The sequence below is a fragment of the Taeniopygia guttata genome, chromosome 3, assembly GCF_048771995.1.
Source record: "Taeniopygia guttata chromosome 3, bTaeGut7.mat, whole genome shotgun sequence".
Classification (NCBI taxonomy): Eukaryota; Metazoa; Chordata; class Aves; order Passeriformes; family Estrildidae; genus Taeniopygia; species Taeniopygia guttata.
Genome location: NC_133027.1, coordinates 77,834,849 through 77,859,280, shown reverse-complemented (window position 1 = coordinate 77,859,280; position 24,432 = coordinate 77,834,849). Strand labels below are relative to the sequence as shown.

The following is a 24,432-nucleotide window of genomic DNA, read 5'->3' as shown; positions in this document are numbered from 1 at the left end:
GAGGAAGTATTCCCTGATGAACTATCACAAGTACACTGATATTCAAAACATTTCCATCAGCAGTGCAGGCTCAATGTTCTGAAAATGTTCCCCTGTGCACAGCACTGCATGCTCCTTGGTGCAGGTGTGGAGTTACATCACATGTCCAGACATGTAACCAGGATCAGGAGATATAACAGGGAGATTTGCTCCCTGAGAAAGACTTGACCAACACTAGATACACCATTTCAGATTTTCTCAGGTTTAACAGAAAAGGCTTTTAACAGAAGTGCTGAGGGTAAGTTATGTCCTCAGTCTTCAGAGGACTTGCTCCAGAGTTCCTCCTCTGACTGGTGCCTCTGTGCTCCATAGGCAGGTGGTACAAACAGAAACAGCACCATTATTTGATTTGCAATTTGCCAGCTCCCAGAGCAACTCTAGGATGTCTTGATAACTCGTACTCTGACAAAACCAGCAGTTGCAAGGGAGGGCCAAACACTTTTGTCAGGAGTATAATTGGAAAGGGGACCCTTTTGACTACAATTCTCTATTGTTCTTACAATTTTCTTATTCAAAATAACAAGAAAATAGAAGACTGGATGTTCTGGTGGCTCTATACATTGCAAGCCTATTGCACAGCCAACATATGACGAAAGAGACCTGTGCTATCTCTTAAGAAGAAAGAAGATGTAGATAATTGTTGACTGCAATGCTAAAAATTCTCTGGCTCTACTGGTAGCTTGGCTGCAGGAAGCTGTTTCTGGTCTCCCATGTGTCACATGTGTTAGTCAGATGGTGTCATTCAGGGCTCTATAACTTTGAATTGATGTTGGGTAGAGTGAGAATACATGTTTGTGGAAGCAGTGACTGGAAGAAACCCCCCTTTCCCCAAGCCCCAAAGCATTATGAAGAATATGAGAACAATAATAATTAAAAAAAAAAATCCAAATATTAGAAGCTACACAGTTAACCACCTGTGAAATTATGTCATAAAACCTAACAACTTCCTTTTTGATAGGGAAATGCCTAGACATTTGCTTTCTATTCTCTGAGCCCTGCTCAGTTCTTCAAATTGTCGTTTTGTATAACAAAAACAATGGGTTGCTTGTTAAAACATTCCAGGATAAGCAGCAACTACCATTTTCTCAGATCTTGACTAATCTTCACATTCAAAATGACACTATATGTGACAGACAACAACACACAGCTGATACTGCCAGGTTTTTTTCACCCTTGCTTCAAAGCACATGGAATGAAAAAGCTCTCTGAGTAAACAAATCAAAGTGGTACTCACTTACTCAAAATGTGCGGTAGAGCAAGTCACAACATCAGGAAAAAATCTTCCAGTTTCCTTTGCTGTCAGGCCCACATTAAAAAACGAAATAATTCAGGAAATTTTAAAGAAACATTGACAGATTTTCTCTAATAATATAAATAAGGAATTTTAAATTTAATGAATAGTATTTTATTGGAATGATCTTGTGCCTCGTAGCTGTTTACAGAGCTCACTTGTATGAGTAACACCAGAATGTTAATTTGAGAAATTATTCCAGTCCTTTCCTTTAATCTTACTGACTGCACACTTAACTGATCACTGATTTCAATTCCTTGATCCACAATCAAATGCTAAGCAGTTTAGTACAAGCTCTAAAGACATGACAGCTGCAGTTAAACTGTGCAACATGCTGGTGTATCTGAACTAGATAATCTACTTGCTTCATCTGACTCTGCCTATCATGGTCAGAAAGGGCAGGCTTCGCTACTTAAAAAAAAATATTAACTTTAAATAAAAATGCAAGCTTGAAAGTTGGATTGCTGGCTTTTTAATAGCCATTTTCACCTTTCTTCACCATATGATATTTTCTGGTTTAAAATAGTAAAAAGGGATGAAGTTTTCCAAAACTTGTCCTGAGATATCAGATCTAAAGAAGGCCATATATGAACTGTTAATTAGTCCCTAGAAAAGGTGTTGCTCAGCTGAGTGAAAAGCTACATGTCAGGAGGTGCTGTCATTATTAAGACATTGGAACTACCATGAACTGCTTAAAATATCAAACAAAGGAGACGTCCAGAAGAATGAAAGTAGCCAATGCTAAAAGTGATGTTATGGGAAAAGATAACTCCCAGCTAAGATTCCCATTACCTTTTTCCATTTGCCTGATGATTCAGGTTTAGAGTATCAATCACAACTACTGCATCAGAAATAATCATAACATGTAATAATGCCATTAAATATTAATAACATTTATTTTCAGAAGCTAAGTTTATATTATAGAGATATTGCTTGCAAGACACACAACCATCCTTTCAATACCAAATGAAAATATTTTCAGATTTTTGAGAAAAACACATGCTTTGATATGCTTTTCTAGGCATAGTCAAATGTATGAGTCAATAGAAAATCTAAGAATTTTACTCCATTCCGAAATACACTTCTAGCTTATAATGAGATTAGTTGTTCTGGTATCAGTAAGATAAAGGGGTTTTTCTTCTCTTGATATTTCCATGCAATTTCTATCAACTGTTTACAGGTATCATATATGCACATGTACAAAAACACCTTCTTAAATTATTGAAGAAACTTTGAAAAATTACATTTTCTATTCTGACTGCTGTCATTCAAGTATTTCTGAAACTTCTATTTATGATAACTTCCTTTTGGCTATGGCATAAAATCCTATACTTTTAATATAAAACCAGCTTAAATAAAAGGTGTGACTGAACTTGATTGCCAAATTGTTTTATCTGGTTTAAGAGACTATTTTGAATAAGCCTCACATGAGAAGGAGACTCAGATATGAACACTCCTAAAAGCCTAATATTTTCCTTACTGGTCTTTTCCACATATTCAAATAGAAAGGTTTAGCTACAGAAGTATAAAAAGCAGCAATACATGAAAAAAAAAAGAAAAAATGTCATTGCAACTGTTCATTGAATTCCAAAATAAAAGGAGGGTCTGTAAAAAGGATTATGTGATTCACAAAATAAAAATATCACTGGTAAAATGCCATAGAGAACACGGTTATAGTACAGGAATTCCTTTAAATTAATAAGACTTCTCTGGTGCTTGCAGTTATTCCAAAATGCAACTTTTGCGGAATTGTGTGTATGCAGGTATTGTCCCCCGTATAAATTCACAGGTAAATCTTAATGAAGAGATAAAATGGGGAAACTGTGAAAAAAAAGTCTTCTAGAAATTAATTCAGCAGGAACAGAGTTATTTAAAAACAGTAATAAGACTTGAGGTAAGTGCTGCATTTCAGAGGATTGTACAAAGTGAGAAAAGGAACCATACGCAAAGCAAGATAAAAGAACACATACACACAAGAGCTAAAATTGCTCATGAATAGCTAAGTGCTGAAGAATCAATACACTACAAATAAAATACAGAGGGAATTAAATTAATCTAACTGTTACCAAAAGATTTAAGATAAATATAAAATTTCCTAAAAAATTGAGAGTATTTTTCTGTTCTAAAACAGAATTAGTTGAAAATAGCTGAAAAAGGCAAATTGAAATACTTGTTTGATAACAGCTCTGGAGGCTTTACCTCAAATGTATTTATTATAGAACTTGGTAAGGAAGGAGGGAAGGGTGAAACCACAAGACAAATGACAGAATTCATGGCATGGTAAACCCACATGCACCTACACACATACCAGAGCACAGCCATGCATCTTGAAATCTGAGAAAGACACCTACAAATAACAAGTTAGTCCAAAGGACAGAGGAGAAAATAGCTCTGAAGAACTATCATGCATAAAAAGCTTTCTGGAGCTCAGTGACGATGACTTGCTTCCATAATTTCATATGCAGTCAAGGGGAAATACATTAAAATAATTGCAAGATTTATGTGGCACAAAACGTGAATGACCTTTGTTATGAGAAAAAAGAACCGGCAGATGGACAATTTCCTGCATTTTACAGTGCTATACCTTAAATGCCACATTTTCCATGAACATTTTCAACCAAATCAGTTACTGAATGGGACCAGTTACAGTGCAGACTTTCCTGTGTCATTTCCAGACTGTTCAAAGAACTGGGATATGGATCAAACATTTCAGAGCTCTGAAACTGTGGACTGTATGAACTAGATTTCTTTTTTTAAAGGTTAAGTTCAATGTTTCCTTCGTCATAAAATGTCTACAGTGATTTTATACAGGGTGGCTAGTTTATTCTTTGTTATCATGAAGCATCAGCAGTGCCATTTCATAAGCAGCTAGCTATTTGAAGGAAAAAAGATTATCTAATCAAATCCTGGCAGTGGGAACTCACAAGAGTGGTGAAAGAACTAATTTGACTCTGAGCTAGGACTGGCTTTCTGTAAAACAGTATTTAGAAAGACTCTGTGGGTATGAACGCTCCTTAGGTTTATGTGTGTTAGTCACTGACAGCGTATAGGCATTCTGCAACATTGCACTGATTAGATTTTATCTGTTTCAGATGGCTTTTATTTGGGACTCAGTATTTCTATAGCAGAGTCTGCTACAGACTGGAATGAGCAGAGTCAAGCAGCTATGGAGAAGTTGTTGATGGCACATCTCAGCAATTTATCTTCCAAACCAAGTGGAATGGGAAGAGGCTAGGAAAAAAGGCCCTTTTTAGGATAAGAAGCATGTTAAAATGGACATCTTCCTTCCTCAACTGTATAATAGCATCAGAAAAAAAAATATGGGCTGTTCTTGTTCCCTTGCTGTGTTATTTTGGATTAGGAGAAATAATTACTGTGATTTATATATGTCAGTCCAGCATTTTTCTTTTCCACACTGCTGATTTAAGATCAGATTGTACACCCAGAACATCTTTTGCCCTGTTGCTTTATCTCTATACATTTCTTTCTCTTAACATAAAGTTGTTTCTACCTGTCTACATAAGAAACTTTACATTTATTCTGACTGAATTGCTTTTGAATTCCAAACTGTTTTCTGTCCCCCTGCTACATATCCTATGCAAATTTAATAACCTTACTCTATAATCACTCTTCAAGGCATCAGAGAAAATATGAAAATCTATCAACCTCAGGACAGATTTGAAGCAACTCTCTGCTTTAATTGTGAAATGCTGATAAATCATCTATACACAGCTTTCCAAGCAATTATATATACACCTAATGAAATTATCTAGTCTTGTATTCTTAGCTCACCTTTCTGTATTTTTTATGAAACAATGTAAGAACCTTTGATGGATTAAATACAGAAAACTATATATTTTGTTTATCATCTATTTCTCTCCTATTCAGAAGTCCTGTTACTCTGGCAAAGTATATTAGGTTGTTGTGATAAACTCTTGCTAAGCCCACAGTTCCTGAGACTTTATCTTCCTGTCCTCTTTCTTATTACTAGTAGTTAAATTATTTGCTACATTTTCTCCCCAGGAATTCAAGTTAAAACCGCTTGTCTGTAAATCTCAGATTATGGTGTTTTTTTCTCTTTTTAGATTTCATGCTTTTGCCTTTTGCAAAATCTTTCCTACCCTTAGAGGTGATGACTAATATTCAGGATTTTCTTCAGCTATTCCTATAAGAAAAAATTTCATCAAGTGAAGTGCATTTGAAAATGTGTCTTTATGCTGTCCTTTCTCCACTATAGTGGGTATTTTGAATTCTGTTTTACTGGTTTTAGGTCTTCTAACCATCTAAGCAGGCATGACCTTTTAAATTTAGTTTTAAACATAAAAGTAAACACTTTTGCCTTCTTGAAGCATTTTAATGATACAGATTCCTCTCAGTGAGAAGCCACCTAAAAGCTTCCTTATCTTTCATGTTACTGTTTCACTTACTTCTTCATGGAAAGCCTTCTGAACACTATTTGGTAGATTTCCTATTAAAAATATTTTATTTCGTACCTTGCATTTTCTGACTGGCCCTGTGTTTCTTTTGTTTTTCTAGTTGTTCAAAATGATACAATCTGCTTACATTTTGCATTTATTTCTTTCTTGCTTTTCAGGTCATAAAAAGATTAATTGTCCAAGCAAGTTGGTCTCTCCTTAGCCTTCCTAATCCTCCTTTACATTGAAATAATTTACCATTATGACTTTATGATTTCTTGACTGACTTGTCAGCTCCTTTTTTCTGCTTAGAACTGATTTCTTATTAGTTAGACAAGAATGCTTACTCCTAACTTTCAGGTGTCACTGTTTTCCTCTTGCCTATCTTCCAGAAGTATGTTTCGTTTGATTGATTTTTTTTTGTTTGCTTTTGTCTAGGGGACTTATTCTAAAAAAATCTATCTCTAAAAGATTCAACTTTTTTGTAGGTCAGGAATTGACCACTGGTCATTCATAGGAAAGAATTTAAATACAGTTTTTTCTGAAGCATAATGAATGGGAATATGTTTGAATTGCACTGATAACATTTTTGGAATCACAAAACTTTTGCAAATGTTATTAGGGCAATTTATTTCTGCCATGTATTGCCTCTTCAGCAGGAATACTCTGCATGGGTTAAATGTTTTTTAATGCAGTTTTAAATAGTTATATGTCATACTCTGAAAATAAAGACGGAACTGTTCATTCTGTGTGGACTGAAATCATGCAAGAGATCTTTTGCTAATAATTAATGTCACACCCCACTGGGACAAACACTATTTGCATGGCTTATAACAATTCAAAAACACTAATGTGTTTCCCTGAAAACTGAAAGCTTGTGATGCATTTTATGAAAACTCCACTGGTGAGAACCATGGTAGCATATAAAAGCTATTATTGCACAGTACATTTATTGTACAGTTTTTTTCCTCTTTGATTTATTTAACTCACCAATTACCAGTTGTTGTCACTCCTCTCATAGCAGGATATGGTGGGTTTCTAACTTAGAGCAATGCTATTGTTTGGAAGCCACATTTTTTCCATCTCCAAATAAAAAACATTTTCCCAAATAACTTTAGGTAAACAATTCAGGCCCAGAAAAAGCTTTCTGTTGGCATAAAAGGATTTTAAAATATGATACCTGTAGATACTTGCAAACACAAAATTTGGTATCCAATCAATATATATCCATAAAAAATTCTGCAATACCCCGGAACTCATGTAAAATATCACAGTCAAGTGGCTAGGGCACTCTTTATACAATTGATGCTCACATAATTTTGTGAAGCTTTCACTCACTAAACAGACTCCTCACTCTGTACACACCTGCAGTCGTTCCCTGCTCCTTTTCCACCTGTGCACCACAACTTCCACACAAAATTCATGAGATCAGAGAACGAGGAGGCTTGTGGGGGACACTAAAGATCATCTACTTGCAATCCTCCTGCCATGGGTAGGGATGTCACCCACTAGCTCAGGTTACTGTAACCATCCCAATTCCCTGTTCATTCTACAAAGGTTTGACAGGTTGTTTCCACATTATTCTGAATACACGCAGCCAAGGTACACATACTCCCATCTGTACTTTTATTCCTTTATGCCGGGAACACATCTTTTTCACTCAGCAAAAGATGTAACAAATTCTAGGTTTTCTTTATAGAATACACACTTTTAGCCCCTGCTTGGGATCTCTGGAGAACCCATCCCCCTTACTATCTGGTATTCTCCATCTCAGCCTGCTTACTAGGGATCAAACAACCAACCAGAGGTGTGGTACCACCTCACATAAAGTCACAGCTCTCGGCAGAGAAGGCAAGTTAATGCTGCTGCTTCCTTCCAGGCTGTTCCCATAAAATGGAGGAGCACACTCCTCTCACGCTTCGAGTCAAGTAAAAAGAGTGAATATACTGGGGCATAGGTGAGAGTTTTGAGTAAAGTTCCCGCCTTGTCTTCTCAGACTTCACCTAAAGGCTGCCCTCACTTTCCTGTTTACTCCTCCTGCAACTCCAGTGTGTTTCAGTTTTGATCACCTGGTGGTTTTTAAGTTTTCAGCTTTCTGATTTAGGTCAAATCTCATTGCCAACAACTGGTATATCCACCTATTTTCCTATTTTGTTTTTTTCAGAATGATGTTGCTCAATTAGATTTTAACAAAAGTATCCTTACCATAAAAACTAAGGAATTTCAAAAAGCATGTTTAAGAGACCTAACAGAAGCTCGCTAAATAAAACAAAGGAATAAAATATATATTAACTTTAAATTGAAGGGACAAGTAAGTAGAAAACAAAGCTTTCTTTATATATGAGAATATTGTAGAACATGCCTCATACCTGTTTTTGGTTTGCAGACTATATTGACTATATTTAATAACAAACATTGGCTTTACACTGGTGGTCTGAACTTAAATATTTTTGAATACAACAATTGCAGGTGTGCATAAGAGACTTATCAATGTCATTATTTGAGTTTACATATGTGAGCATTTTCACTGGTATAAAAATAACAGAACTTTATACAAAATTTGTTACTGCTATTTGATATTTCTTAAGGGAAACAAGGCCCAGTTTTACCACCCTATTTTACTGCTCATTCAATTTAGTCTCAACAAGTGAGCCACCAGTACCTTTAAGCCTTTCTTTTTGTCCCTTCACTTATTCCTTATAAGTGTCAGTAGAATAGATTTGTTATCATGGTAGTGATTGTCAGCCAATATAATGTGAGAGCTTTTGAAAAAAAAAATCACTGGCATGAATTATTTAATTTTTGTGGAATATAAGGATAAAATGAAGTTAACTGAGTCTTGGTTATCCACTCATGATTATCTGCCCTTAGTCAAGGCCTCCATTCAAAGACATATTTTATTACCCTTAACAGAATTTTTACTTCTCTCTCTCATGAGGATTTTATGGGCACATACTGCATTCTGGTTTTCTATTATTTCTCACTGAATTACCGTTGGTCACTGTTCTCCAAATCTATGTCCTTGCTTTTAATTCAAAATATTATTACTGTGTAAGGGATATCTTTTATTTAATTTGGTCATTATATTTTAATTTTATTTTATTTTCATACTTTGCCCTTGACTTTCCAACATTTGCTTACTCCCTTTTTTATAACTTAGTGACCTTAATACAATTGTTAAAGTTGAGATGCAACTTCTATTCTAAACTCACTTTCAGAAGCTTATAACTTTACCCAGGTATCCTCTTTCAGGCTGAGTGGTTTTTTTATGCTTTGTTAGAAGGGGGTTTTTGTTTGAAGCTTCACAAGCATTTGTTTTGAGTTAACCAACTTAAAAAGACAGCAAGTTTGCAGCAATCAGGACAGTTTTCAGATGCTTTTTTTTTGACTCTGATAATTGAAATGCTTTGTTTCAGCACTTCAAAATCAGCTTTGATTGTGAAATGGTGGCTTTGCTATCTCTTTGAAATGGTTTTGAAATAATTCAGTTTTGCACGTGACATCATTATTAAATAACTTACTGAAACAATACTGGTGAGGGAATTGATCTTAGAATAACTCTGTTCTACTTAATTTTATTTTAAAAAGGTATTAATTTTTTGTATGAGAACTACATTTAGCTATACTTTAAATATTTTTAATGCCAGTTTCATCCCACTCTTCATGGAGCATAGTCCAAAGAGATGCATTACAGTGTCCAGTCAATCTGGATTCTCTATAGTACATAGAAGCAATGCAACATGTGCAAAGGAAAATAAACATTTTTCTTGTACTGGTGAAATGATAAGCTTTGCTTCATTCCACCAACATACTATTGTAACTGTAATGTGTTTGAAAAAGCTTTTCCTTAAAGATCCAGTGAGAAACCCCATACAACTGTAAATCCAAAAGTAGCGCTGAGAAGCTTTGCACAGTTTCTTGTCATCACAAAAGAAATATTCTTCAGGAAAATGTCAGTGCACAATACCATCCCTATGGTATGCTTGTACTCTGTATTTTATCACAAAGACTTTCATAGTCTCACTAAGCTACCATTTTATGCACTCCACATAAAAAATGGTGCTGTAGTCTTGCAAAAATGAACCAAGAGCATGGCTGATCAACAGAGATTTTATGTATTTGCAGAGCCAAAGTAAAGTTGAGAAAGATATTCTTTGGGCATTTCTTTGATCAGCTAATAAAGAAATACAAAAACTTGCAAAAATTTTTAATTGAGGGTAGTCCTTTTAGTAAAAATATGTGTCATTATTTGTAAGCTCCAAACAGACATAAACTACTGTTTTTCATGTTTGTACTTACACCAAATAGACTTAAACCCCAAATCTCTATTACACTTTTTACTCTGACATCCAACAACATGAAGACTACAAGTGCCACGAAAGCAGTAGAAAGACATGGTTTTTCAGCATCTGTGTGAGCTGCTTACTTTAAGAATTTTGTGATTTACTTCTGAGTTGGGCTACAGGCTAGAATTATACCAGACACATAATGAGGACAATTATTCTTTAGCATTCAGAACTTTGAATTTTTATCCTGGCTAAGCTAAAAATGCTAGTCAATAGATTAATTTTAATCTAAAGTCCTATTGTTCTGGTCCTAGCTCTTTACTCCATCATTTTGCTGTGATTAAGCACCTCCTGCTTCTTTACAATAATGTAATAATACACTCCTAAGCGCCTCAGGAGGCTTTCATATGAAACTTCATATAAAAGGCAATAAATAGGCTTATTTGAATCATATTTATTTTCCTTTTCATTTATAAGTGATTTTCTGCATTCAGTCCATGTTCCTTCATTTTTTAGAAGATTGCTCAAATAAGCCTCTTGCACAATTCGAATCCTGCCCTTGGTGTTTGCCATTCTCAAGCAGCATATCCTATCCTGATTGCATTATTGTTTCCTCTTCAGTGATTCAGTGATAGATCTCTTTATTCATATCAAATCTTTCACTAACACCTAACTTTGATAATTTACAGATTAATTTATACTTCTCTTACTGATTATGAAACTGTAGTCAGTATATATAAGCAAGAAAGCTCAGGCACCTCTTGTGGTCTGGGACAGGCTGCTATAACCAGGACTTTTTCATCTACTAGCTGAAGGAAATACAGATTGATTTTAAATGGCTACACTTTTCTATCATGTGCAAAGTGTTTCTTTGTATCAAATGAAGGAGAATAATCTTATCCTGTATGTCAGTGAAATATGAAGACAGAATACAGAGATCTGTTTTTCGTACCTGCAGAATTAACTAGCAAATCCCATTAACAATTTATTTTTCCTTATTGATTTTTTCACTCCATGTCTTTTCTGATGGGCCTCATGATAATACCCTGACTGTCACACATATGGCACTTTGCTGAAGAGGAGAGGAGAGTAGTAAGAAAAAAGTAGTTGCAAGTTCTCTCCAGTCATAAACTTCCATTGTACTTAAGACTAGATAGAATTATGAGTTCATCTAATATAATCTCCTGAGCATCATAAGCCATTAAACATCGCCCAGATACTACTACATGGAGCCCAATTACTTTAATTAGACAAGAGCACTTCAGTTGTCAAGAGACTAAACTGTGCTGTGCCACAGGCTAGTCCAAAATAGACAAAGATGTCATCAAAGCCTGTGGCTCTTCAAATAGCAAGGAATTTCTAGGTGAGAAATGCCCCCTAAATTCCTGGAGATTGTATTTAGCTCGTTCACCAACTCTGGCACAGAATATCAAGTCTCTGACAATAAGCCCTGAGAGAAAGTTTTGACTTTCCTTTAAATTCAGTGATCAATTTATCCTGACCTGAGCATGACAGCATGATACACTCAATGGGCACCTAAAAGCAGGAATCTCTCCAGAGAAGGTACATTTTTTTTTTTTTAAGTCTTTTTCCACATCTATGTGCTAAAATCAGTTTAGGGTAAGCCGTGGATATTAAATTATGCACATTTTTGCATTGCATCTACTGTAAAATGCTGTTCTCTTTCACAGGTGAAGAAAATGGAAGCCCAGGCATCATTGGCTCTGGAATCTAAATACTGAAAAAGTGACAAAGTTGAGTATCCCTAAGTTGTATCCCAAATCCCAGTTTGGTATCCCTAATATGAAAATCCCTTGCACCCTTTCAGGGGATTCTCTGATCTAACAGTTTACAAGGACTAAGAGTCAGCTGATAAATCCTAAAATCAACTACCAATGTGATTTTTAAACCCACCTGCTATTTTATCTCACCACTCAATTTAAAATGGGTCTCAAATGCTTGCAACTGTAGCTCATTCCTATTTCAGACACATTGGTTAAATTTGGAGCATTTATCTTCTGCAAAACAATTGTAACAAATCCCAGTCTGAGCATTGACAGACATCAGTTTTATCCTCTCTAGTTCCTAGGTCTGTGTGTCCAGTTTAGACTTATCTTTACATGCAAGAACTTGATTTTATCCTAGTTTTCTCTAATACAATTTCCCTGACTCAAATACAGTGTTATTCTTATATCTGTGATATCTCTAGATTACAGAGAACATAATCTTGAATTCTCTTTTGGGTAACTACCTGTTTTCTCTGCTTTCTTGATCCTGTCTTAGAACACATATGATATATTTTAAATGATTTTAAATTTTACCAAGCAGGCCACAGAATAATAAGTTAAGCAAAAGCAACTGAAGACACTGCACTTTCAATTTGCAATGTGTAAGTACAAAGCCATCTTCCGGATGTCTGCATGATGCAGAAATCAGGTAAAAGCTATACCCTATATAAATCAAGGGATATAGAATTTTATCAAATGATATAAGTCATCCCATAATATTCTGGACATCTAGCAGATTAAATTAATGAAATTTCAGTTTCAGCTCACATAGAATGGAAGAGACTTGAATATTTTCTAAATGTATTTTTATAGCTAATATTTCATGATTTAGGATGTAAAGAAAAAAGCAGTTATTCTACTATTTAACCAAGTGCAAGCAATTGATTTGTTTTCTGTAAAAAAAGTATTTATTTTCTTTTGCTAGCCCCGTGAACTAATGTGATCCATATTATTTAAAATGGAAACATTCTCTAGATTGCTTTATCCACTCACTGCTTACAGCTGAGTTTCATATCAGATTTATGAATTGCTCTGTGCTGCAGGACATGGGCAATGGAAATAATGCACCTTGGCATCAATACATAGCTGGTTAATTGCAGTGTGCAATTCTGCAGTAAGCACTTTATTAAAACATTAACATTCTACATCTTAAAAAGCCTCATGCTTTTACAGTTAATTTTAATCTATGTAAAACAGTACCAAAAAAACCTCCCCACAAATCCAAAAAGAATTCTGGTCAGCCTGTCATATTTTAGCAATTGAGCAACTTGCTCAGTGACTGAAGCATAATGTGTCAAAAAGATGGAATTCCACTTTCTAAAGGCTAGAGTGCCCACTCAATAGAAGAAAGAAATACATGATTACTGCTTTGAGCTTGTGGTGCAGTGCTAGAACTCAACATTTAGCAATAATAGAAAATGTCTGTCTCATTTTCATTCCCATTGAAAACACTCCCTATGCAATATTATGAAACACTCCTGCTGTGAGTTGGTTTCTTAATTGCATCAATATCTTCAGCAATTACCTTTCCCGTAGTCACACCTTTCTGGTGAATTATCTTAAAAGCAAAAATTTAATGACATATGGAACAAGGACAGATACCTGAAATGTAATAAAAAGGAGTAACCCTTCAATTTTGCAACAGCTACTAGATAGCAGCAATCTCCTATTTCCATTTTAGTGTTTTGCAAATGATATAAAGGTCTCAAGGTCTTTTATTTTCTGAATTATTCCTCTGTTTTTCAAAACTGTGGAGCCTCTATTTTCTGCTTCTGCTTCAACTTCCTTTTCCACCTTAAAACTAAGGGAAAAGTCCAGACCATTGTACAAACAACCATTTTTCACCCATGACCTTTTATTAATATGATTATAAAATTGAAAAGATTTTTTTTAGTGCAAGTACCTTCAAAGGTTGTCTTGAATTACCACAACTCATCTTGACTACCTTTATATCTCAAATTATTTTAGAAGTTGCCTATTTTCTCTTTATATACATGGAACATTCTCCTGGTACTACTAACAAAGAAACAAAGTACATGTCCTGAGCCACACATTTAGACCTATATCTTTGTTTGAAAATAAAGTCTTTGAGGTGAGTCAGACTTTTAAACGTTTTGGTCAGATAAAGTCTTTGAGGTTAGTCAGACTTTTAAACATTTTGTTCAGATACTATATATGGAATATCATGATAAAACCAGACTCAAGAGAGAGCGGAATTAGAGAAAGTCCATACTGATCATGACAATGCATTGCATTAAAACTGAATTGCATTGAACTTTGCAATAGCATATTTATAACTTCCAGGTGTTTTTTACTTCAAAAACCCTTATGCACTTTCACATATATGAAGCAGCATTTGTAAGTTGGTTCAGATTCCAGAGGAAGTATAGATGCATTCGCATAGCACTTCAACTGGCATATAAAAGCCTAAATGAAACAACTCCAGAAGTTTAGAAAAACATACACAACTATCAAAATCATAATTTGAACTCTCAGAATTAAGTGGATAAGAACTCACTGCTTGTAATTTTTGTAATTCACTCTTGTCTCCTCAAAAAAAAAAGATTTTCCCCAATTGTTTGGGGAAAATGCAAATCACTTGGTTTAACAAAGACATTAGTGAAGAGGAAACACGTCTGCTAGGACATGCATGAATGCACGATGATGAATCACAAAAAACCCCAACTTTGCAAACAACAGGAATATGCATTGCACTTCTCATTTAACTACTTTAGTGTCCTCTATTCTATTAAGCTTACTGAAAAGGCAGACAATTATTAATCCTACAAATATGGTGCAATTGCTTTTGACATGTGCTTCCTTAGCCATAGAACAATGCAAGAAGAAATCAATAAGAAAAAATTGCTGGGTAGACTGAAATTGCCTTAGGGATTTTATTTTATGTAATACAACAGCCTAGGAATTCTATTTATAAGGAAGACATGGTATTTATTTCTATTGATTTGTTTTTTCAGGGACCTCTTGTAGTCTGCAGACATCAAATTTCACCTGTCCTAGATGGGAACATATCTCTTGATGTTCTTCAATGCACTGTGTTTATGGAACAGTAAATACAATGTAAAAGAGATTAAATAACCCAAAATTTTGTGCTCCCTTTACAAAGGTATAAAATTTACTTTGTCATTGCACATTTAATACACTACATTTGAGTACCCACTTGCAGATTGGAGTTTGACATTAAGGGATCTCAAAGAAGAAGCATAAAAACATCAATTAGGACAGCTTATTCCAAAGATCTTTAAAAACTGTCACCCAGACCTTAGTATAGTTTAGAGTGGTCTCAGGACCTCATTGAAACTTCAAGAGTCCAGTCTCCTAGCCAGAGATTATCAAACAACAGCCAGTCTGTGAAAATACATTCTTTCTGATTATATATGCTATGCCAGGAATGAATAAACTCAAGGGGAAAAGACCAGCAGAGGCTCTGTTTCCAATGTCCTGTATTTCCCTTCTTACCCCATTTCAAGGGATATGTCAACTGATATTGCATGCTGGAAAATATTTACCATTGTTGCTGCACAATGTACCACTGTGGAGCAAAATCTGGGGTGCAGTTCCACATCAGTCAGTTATCATCCCACTGACAGATACTGACAAGGAAGGTTTTGCAAGGCAACTGAGCTGTAAGTGTAGAAACCAAGGCACTTCTTAACAAACAAGTTGTATTTTTCCTTTTGAAGATCCATTCTAACCTTTTTTTAGCTCCAAGCTTCTTTAATGTGTAGTAAATTATATGCCAGTATAATATAAAACAAGACAAAAATGTTTTATTCATGAAAGATTTTGTATGTCCTGTTTACCACAGCTTTTCCTGTACCTAGGCCAGCTGGTACAATATGTTCTATCTACTATGTTTTGTTGCTGTTTTCCAGTATTAAATATGTCAGGATTTTATAGCTGAGCAATAGAAGTTTGTAACATAAGTCTGATGCATAGTAATGAAGGTAGACTAGTGTATAATGGTAATATTTTAGTAAATCAATTAATAAGTTTATGGTGAATAATAAAAAATATGAAAGATTAGACATCAGTAGAGTCAGTCAGTGATAGCAAAATATGGCTTTAGGTGAGGACTACCCATAATCATTAAGAGGATATCTGCATGCTTCTATTCAGTCAAAACAAAATAAACGTTTTCTCTCTCTCTGTTGTTTTTTTTTTTTTTGTTTGTTTGTTTTTTTTTTTCTGAAAGCCTGAATGGATAGCAGTGCCTGTCTGCAGAGGGTACATATGGGGATGCTTACATTTAAACCTCTTTCCTCATCTTTTTGGTACAGTTCTGTGTAGGCATTTACCAGACTGTTTCTAGGCCCTGCATGTTGTTGTTTCCAAATTTCCTGAGACAAAGCAAAATCCATCTTTTAACTATACCAAAGGCACTTTTAGCAAATTATATGCATTCTCCTGGAGATTCACATTTATCTTTGATACCAATGGCAGCTCCTCTGCAAAAGAGATTCTAGTTCCTCATTCCATGAAACAGAGTAAGAGACCAAGGAATCCAAAATGTCTGCATCCTAGCCTGGCTCAGTCACTTGTTCATTTTACATTTTTCCTTCAGTTTTGGTCCTAGTCCTTATATGCCTGTGACTGCCTCACACAGTTATCCCTCTGAATATCAGAATATTGATTTTGCTTCATTACTTAGTGCCTAGCTTATTCTCCTATTCTAATTATCAGAATATTTATATTGCTTCATTACCTAGTGGCTAGCTTATTTTCTTTTTGGTTGCTTTACTTTTCTAAAATGGCTGATGAAAGCCCTTCTCATTCTCTGTCTTGACTTTCTCTTGACCACCTGTCCTTCCTCGCTCCCCTGAGTAATTTCAACTGCAAATCAAAATCTTCAGCTACGTGACAGTTGTTAGCTACTCAGAGTAGCTAACAGAGTTCAGACCCGAACAACCAATTTGTTCTTTTCAATAGGCAACTATTTCTCTGCAAGGGCTTTTGTGTGAATAACAGACCACTGATGTTGGATATAACTTCTGCTGTTATCAATATGAAATTCAACCAAAGATGGAGGTTCAAACACCCCAAAAGGGACACTACATTAAGAATGATGTAGATATTAAAAAAGAATCTCCAGCTTCACACTACTTTCCTTATTTCTTTGCTTACCAGCTTCAGTAAGGAATGTATTTCTAATCTAAGCTGCATTGCAAGACATCTTTTGCAGTTCTTTTCAGATAGATAATAGGGACATTTTTCATCTTGGGCCTTTCTTTGAGCTTTTAAATCATGCACACACTCATAAGGGAATACTGAGCTCTAAAATGGATCTTCCTGGATTCCATAAAAATTAGTGGAAGGCCTTCACAATGCAAAAGGTCAGGTTTTGACTGGGAAAAAACACATCACAGTTTAAGAATAGGAAGCACTGAACATGACTTCATAAAACAGAGTAAAAATAAATAGGTTTTATAATTGTCTTGGTGTCCTTGCAGGTGGATCTTTACCTTTAGCCAACTTTATCATCAGCATTTTATCATAGCATGTGTGCTAGTACCCTCACCACAGGAAGGCTGTGACAAATCCTCCTTGAGGTAACCATTTTTTAGGGTGCAAAGAAAGATTCAAAGGCATATATTTTTGCTGTGTTCCATTATGGATTCTGAGGAAGGGCCAAAGTGTTACCAAAATTTGGCTTCCAGACGAGCTTCTTGCTTCTCATGTCAGCCTAAGTGAATTGTACCCTGTAATGCTCAAGATGTCACATAATTGAAAACAAAGGGTGAGCTTACACTCAAGGCTGCAGATTTGATCACTACCAAGCCCAGTGCAGAGTCTTTAGAAGGAAACAGAACAGTTTGCTAAACCAGTCAATAGATCAATCCTTTACGCTATGTACACTTTATTTACACAGCATTTGCAGATTCAGAATGATGATGAATGAAGCTGCAAAATACTGTGTGATTTTCATCACTTCCAGGCAGAGACCTGAATAAAAATTACTTGTGGTTTTATCTTTTTTAACCAATCCCTAATAGTTGATCCAGAGGCATTCCCTTTTGTTTATGTAGTCATGTTTCTTATTACTTTCCTAGATGTTACTTTATTTTATAGCCCTGTGACTGCTCAGTGAATTTAGGCAGTACTCTGTTTTACATGGATAGATAGAAAGTCTTACCAAGGTCGACAGATGCTAACCTACTCAAAGAAGACAAGTTACTGTGACTTCCTAGTTCATCAAACTGTTATTCTTCTAGAGTATCAGTTTAGGCAATATCAGAACTGTACTAAAAAGTGCATTTTCCACAAGAAAGACAACAGAAAGGGCACCCAAGTATTTGAAAAATACATATATTTTATCTTCTCTCATAGTGTTCGTGGAATTCTGCTGTAATCCCAACTATGGAAAGAGTCACATAGTGCGAACACCAGTTGGTCACTCTGACTGAATGTTGGGAAGGGTAGATAAATATGATTAAGAACCACAATGGTACAGCCAGGACGAATATAACGCCCCCTACTGGCTGGACAATTACCCTCACCTACAGCGGGGTCCAAAAGCCAAATGGATTGTTCCATCTCACCCCCCAGAATGTATGGTTCACCCCACATCTGTAACCCTCCCCTGAACCATCAGGTGCCTGTGACCCCATTGGCCCAGGTCCTGTTCCAGCCCACCCTGGAGCCCCCTTTGATAAAGGCTCTCCAGGGGGCTGGACGTTCTCTTGGATCTTCCCTTCTCCTCCTGGAGCGTCCTCCGGGAGTCCCTGCTCCCCTCTTTGTCTCTCCCCTCCCCCATCACCCGAGGCCCAGCCACGTGCTGTGTCTGGCAGCTCGAGGCAGAGCCTCTCTGCGTCCTGAATAAACTTCATCCCCCAAGAGCAACCAAAGAGATCTCGCTTGAATCTGTCCATGGAATACAAATAAACGTCATTACAGACTGGCGCCCATCTTCGAATACGAACCCACGGTGACCTGCAACTGCACCCGTCTGGATGCTTTCCAGCTTTTCTACCTGTAGGACACCTTTCCATGGACACTAACTAAATAACCAGGTATTTCCTCCCCATCGCGGTCGCGAGCACGGCATTTTGCTGCTAGGCAGTGACAAACCGGAGTTCTTTAAAAAGTCCCGAAGCCATCCTACAGCTCAGCTACTCGTTACATAGTAGCGAGTTTTTAGAGCCCTTCTAGAATTTCTGGCCGTTATTCTCCGAGCACAGGCGATCGCCGCGATTCCGCGGCGACCCAAGGCTTTGTGACGAGACTTGCCGCGGCACGCGGCCACGTGCACAAAGCACAGGCGAGCACTGCTTAGCACTGCCCGCGCTGAAGCTCTGAAGAAACCCCGCGGTGAGCCCTCAGCACCGACTGCAGTAAACGTCGGAACCTGACAGAGGACCCCGCTCCTGCGACACCGAGGTGAGCCACACTGGTTTAAAAATGGGACAATCCCACTCTACATCTGATCAAGATCTCGATAAGCAACTTAACCACTTATTACGTAGCCATAACAGTAATTTGCCAAAAAAGAGCTACGGAAACTCCTAGAATGGATCTTACTTAAGTTCCCAAATGCCGAGCGCTCTGCTGTGTTTTGTGGAGACTTTTGGGAGTCCGTGGGGCATCAACTTTTTAATGACATTTCACTACGGGACCCCTATGCTTGCGAGTTACTTCCTGCTTATAGAGTGTTAGCAGAGCTCTGCGCTTCTCAAAAGCCGCTGATAGCAGCCAAACCGCTCCCTGCCGTGGCTCAACTATCCCCGCCGGACCGCCCCCCAACCCCGCGCTGCGGCGAAAATGCCGGCAAGGCGGCTGGCGACTCGGCGGTTTCTGAGCGAGCGGCGCTCCGTGCCGCAGCCGCGCCCTTCCTCCCCCGCAACCCAGAACCCGCCCTTGCGGCCACCTCCTCCCCCCCAAACCACTCCGCGTGCCCCGCCTCCCCCCCGCCCGCCCCCCCAGCATTGCCTGTCCCGGCTATGATGGCTACGATAGCCGAACTTTTACAAAATCAAACAACAGCCATTTTGCAAGCACAAACCCAGTCAATGGCTATTTTGCAAGCACAGTCTCAAAAGTCAGCTGCGATTTTGCAAGCGCTGCACACGCTCGCCTCCGCGGCCGCCCAACCGACCCGCCCGGAAGCCCCCTGGCCCAGCGACCATGCCAGCCAGGCGCCGGCTCCGGGCCGGGCGGACCCCGCCCCCGCGGCCGCCGCCTCCCCCCTGCGCGGCCCAGACCACGCCCCTGCTTCCACCTCCTCTCCCTCGCGCGGCCCGGACCCCGCCCCCGCCCCCGCGGCCGCCGCCTCCTTCTCGCGCGGCCCGGACCCCGCCCCCGCCCCCGCGGCCGCACCACCCATCCTTCCTAGAGATGTCCCGGAACCCGGCGCCGCACCCCCGCTGCCCGCCCGCCTCCTGGACTCGCGGCCGGCCCCCCCGGCAGACGCAAACCCGGCGTCCCCAACCCCCCACCCCCCCGCGGCGACGCAGCCCCTGCCTCTGGCTACAAAGCCCCGGAACCCCCCACCGCCGTCACCACTTCCTGGTTTGCCAAACACATCACCATATCCCTCCGCATCCTTCCCTCCACCGGCTCTACAGACTGCCGCAGCACCCAATGCCACAGCTATAGGAAATCCTTCCACAAATCCCAGTTCCCCACAGGTGCTGCTGCCCATGACCTCCACCCCTCCTGCTCCTCTGTCTCAGCTGGCAGCAGCCCCTGCCTCCCACACTAGCAGCTCCTCACCGCACCCTGACGGAGACACTATGCCTTGACAAGGTGAACGCAACAATGTGACTGCAGCTTCTACGAACAAAGGACAGACAGAGAACTATCTTACCCCTGCAAACCCTAAACTTTCTATCCACATCTCACCAAATTCTCAGCACAGTGCCAACAATCTTCTACTGACAAACTTCCCTGAAATCAAATGTGATAACCGCAAAGAAGACAACCTGCATTCCCAAGCCATGCAAGTGGTACCCAGCCAGCGAACAGCTGTCCCCTCTCAAGAGGTGAAAGAAGTCCTGACAGTACTCAAGGACAGTGGTATCTCCTTTTCCTATTTTACACCACTGTTAAAAGGTACCATAGAAAAAACACGCCAAACCCTAAAACACATCTTAAATCTAAAGAAAGGGGGAGTAGATCAGGCTACACCTCAGAAGAGGTTTAATAAGGCTTTATATGCTCACAATTTTCTAAGTAGCTCTGCAGGAGAGCCTCGCCTCCAAATTTATAGACATTTCCTGAACACCAAAAAAGTAAAAATAAAAGGGCACCCCCCAGCTTTACTCAAAATCTCAGATTCAGAACATATACAAGGTCCACACAGTCTTCTAACGTGGGGAAAAGGTTTTTCTTGTGTTTCCACAGGTGGATGACTTAAGTGGGTCCCAGGAAAGAACGTAAAGCCTTACCATGCACCGAAATCCGCTGACACCCCCACACCAGACAGTACTTCTGCAAGTACAAGCCAAGAAGCCAGCACCCAGACCTGAACCACGCTGCGTCATCGAGAGAAAAATGGACCTTTTATCGTTTATATGCGTGCATGTTGCTTTTGTTCTTCCGTTTCAGTTTTTATATTGAAGTTTTACTTGTAATTCAACCAAGGACAAATGCCGAGTAGCTTTAGCCAAGCCTACAAGCTCTAAGACCACCTATATATCTAACACAAACCCTAACAAACCTTTTTCAACCCGTTTAATTATAAGACCTTTTCCAAAAAAATTCTGACAATGCCTCCCCTACTATAATCAGTGATTTAATAACAATAAAGCCATCTCAGCTACACAGTTGACTTAATGGTTTGAGCCTTGCACCTTGGCTAAAGGAACTCTGTAAAATAAGCTTGACTGTTCCAGTAGTAATAAGTATAGTTCTAGTAACAATATCCTGTACACCTCCAAGTGCGCAGAAAATAGTTGTTAAGTCAATATTTAATATTTCAAATGGTTCAGTGAAAAAAGGGGAGATGTTGGGAAGGGTAGATAAATATGATTAAGAACCACAATGGTACAGCCAGGACGAATATAACGCCCCCTACTGGCTGGACAATTGCCCTCACCTACAGCGGGGTCCAAAAGCCAAATGGATTGTTCCATCTCAACCCCCAGAATGTATGGTTCACCCCACATCTGCAACCCTCCCCTGAACCATCAGGTGCCTGTGACCCCATTGGCCCAGGTCCTGTTCCAGCCCACCCTGGAGCCCCCTTTGATAAAGGCTCTCCGGGGGGCTGGACGTTCTCTTGGATCTTCCCTTCTCCTCCTGGAGCGTCCTCCGGGAGTCCCTGCTCCCCTCTTTATCTCTCCCCTCCCCCATCACCCGAGGCCCAGCCACGTGCTGTGTCTGGCAGCTCGAGGCAGAGCCTCTCTGCGTCCTGAATAAACTTCATCCCCCAAGAGCAACCAAAGAGATCTCGCTTGAATCTGTCAATGGAATACAAATAAACGTCTTTACAACTGAACATTTAATAGGTTCTGTTATATATAGATTTATCTCTATGTACATCTGTTTCCCACAAAGCTTGAGTCTTGTCAACTACTTGCTTTTTTTCTACTGCCAAAAATGTTGATGGTCCATATGATGTGATTTCTTAGCAAAAGTATTTTCAAGTTTCATCTGATTTTGATTTCCATAAATCCACCATTAATTGTTCATTCTCCTTGCTTAAAAGAAATTTTTATGAGTAAACAAATATTTTCTATATTTATTTTCATCATGTATTTTAATGTGCACAAGCAATATCACTACAGTGTCATTAAAAAGGTTATTCTAGCTCTCCTTTTTCTGTAAAAAATACTAATATGATAATGAATGATTTGCTTAAGATTCTGTTCATTTTTGCTGAGTTCTAGGAGAAGAAAATCAGAGTGCATTTGGATTTTCATTTGTACAGTTCAATTTCTTACTGCAACTATTCAGCAACTTCTTAAACCAAATAAAGCAAAGAATTATAGAATGGACACATTCTACATGATGAAGTCATCTATCCTAAGTCATTGCCCTATATTTAAATTGTTTATTGAGCTGCATTAACTCACTCTGGTGGGAAAGGCAATTCAGAGTCACTGACAGAAAAGATAAAAAAGACAACCACATTCTCTCCCTCTGTCTTAGCATTCATTGTACGATATAAATTATTTCCCACACCACTAGAAGGAAAATGTAGGTTCTTACCCCACAGCCTATTCCATTGCCTGGTTCACACACGATTCTCCTCAGGTCTGGCTCAGGAAGCAGACCTGCCCCACAGCCGGGGGTTGGACATAGCACTCCTCCCATCTGCAGCACACATTCCTCGGCCCCATAGTGCTGGTAGCGATTGTACTGCAACACAACAGAACACACTGGAGTTCATCTCTGGGCAGCATGCAAAGAAAACTCCCAAAAATTTGAGTTTGTCTCTATCTCACATCAACTCTATCCCAGTCAATTGTCCTAATGTCTCACATGCTAAGTTCAGGTTATTTGTCAAAAGTCTAAAACTCTGCAGTGTTATTAAATGGGGTGTCACTCTGCTCCAACTCACATCACGTGCATAATTTTCTGGCTTACAGCCATTTGCATCACCAGAAGAATGTGTGAGATACTAAAATCAAGAAAACAGCAGACTGTTTCTGTAAGTAACATAAAATACACTTATATTACTATAAAATATTGTAAACATAATAAAAATAGTCCAAAAGAGAAATGAAAAATTCTGTATATAGATTGATGAGAACACACAAAAAAAACCCTTCAGGGATCTATAGCTAGAAGCAGTGTAATGTTTTAGACCTTAAGGGCTGTAAAAATTTGCCTGGGCAACTTTATTTTAAAAGCAAGCTGATCACTAAAATGATCAGCAGAATAACTCTCTTACATGCATTTATTTCAATTCTAGATGTATTTTTTTTCCTGTGTCTCCCATGAAATTTTCTTTAGTTTTTTAAATTTTCATTTAATTCCATCCTGATAGCCTAAAAGGCCACAGAAATGCCTCAATTGTAATGATGAGGACACGGACACACATCAATATTAAGTAACATGCTCAGTGTATGCTCACTGACAAAAATGCCCGCTCTAAAATGACTGATATCACTACAATAACTTTCCCATGTCTAATTTACCCTGCTTTCAGCCAGAGATAAGCTGAGCTAGTACAAATCATGCTGTGTACATGTAAATCACATCTCCACTCTAGGGTTCTGTGTTGGTGCAGTTCCACACCAGTGGGTGTATAATCACTGTAAACCGGGCTTCAGTTTCACCTATAAATCTGCTCTACTGTGGAAGAAAATAAATGAAAGCATTTGGTCCTAACAGCCCCAAAGAAAACAGGCAAATCCAAAAGGCCAAAGAGGAAGGTAGTAGGCATGAATTTTCCGCGAGTAGACTTTATGGTGTGCTAAAAAAACAAAATAGAACTTTATGTTACAGCACTCACAACAATATTTAGTGCTTCATAAGATTTTTTCCCATAATTGCTCATGAAAATCCTGTTCTCTTTTTTGGGACGATAGCAAACAAAAAATTCTTTTTCAAATTCACACCCCTCTTCAAAGAAATCGTTAGAGGAAAATGGAAGCTTTAGGGCAACACCTCATACACACAGCACAGAAAAAAGAATAGTAAATTACAATGAA

General features: G+C 38.4%; 1 protein-coding gene across 7 annotated transcripts in view; it reads right to left on the bottom strand.

Moving 5' to 3' along the window:
* PRKN (parkin RBR E3 ubiquitin protein ligase) overlaps window positions 1-24,432 on the bottom strand; it is a 709,059-nt gene that overhangs the window by 96,451 nt on the left and 588,176 nt on the right. For all 7 annotated transcript variants that reach the window (XM_030269580.4, XM_030269582.4, XM_030269584.4 and 4 more), the window contains one exon: window positions 22,985-23,134. In XM_030269580.4, the coding sequence (XP_030125440.3) occupies window positions 22,985-23,134 (150 nt within the window). The remainder of the gene's footprint in view (window positions 1-22,984; window positions 23,135-24,432) is intronic.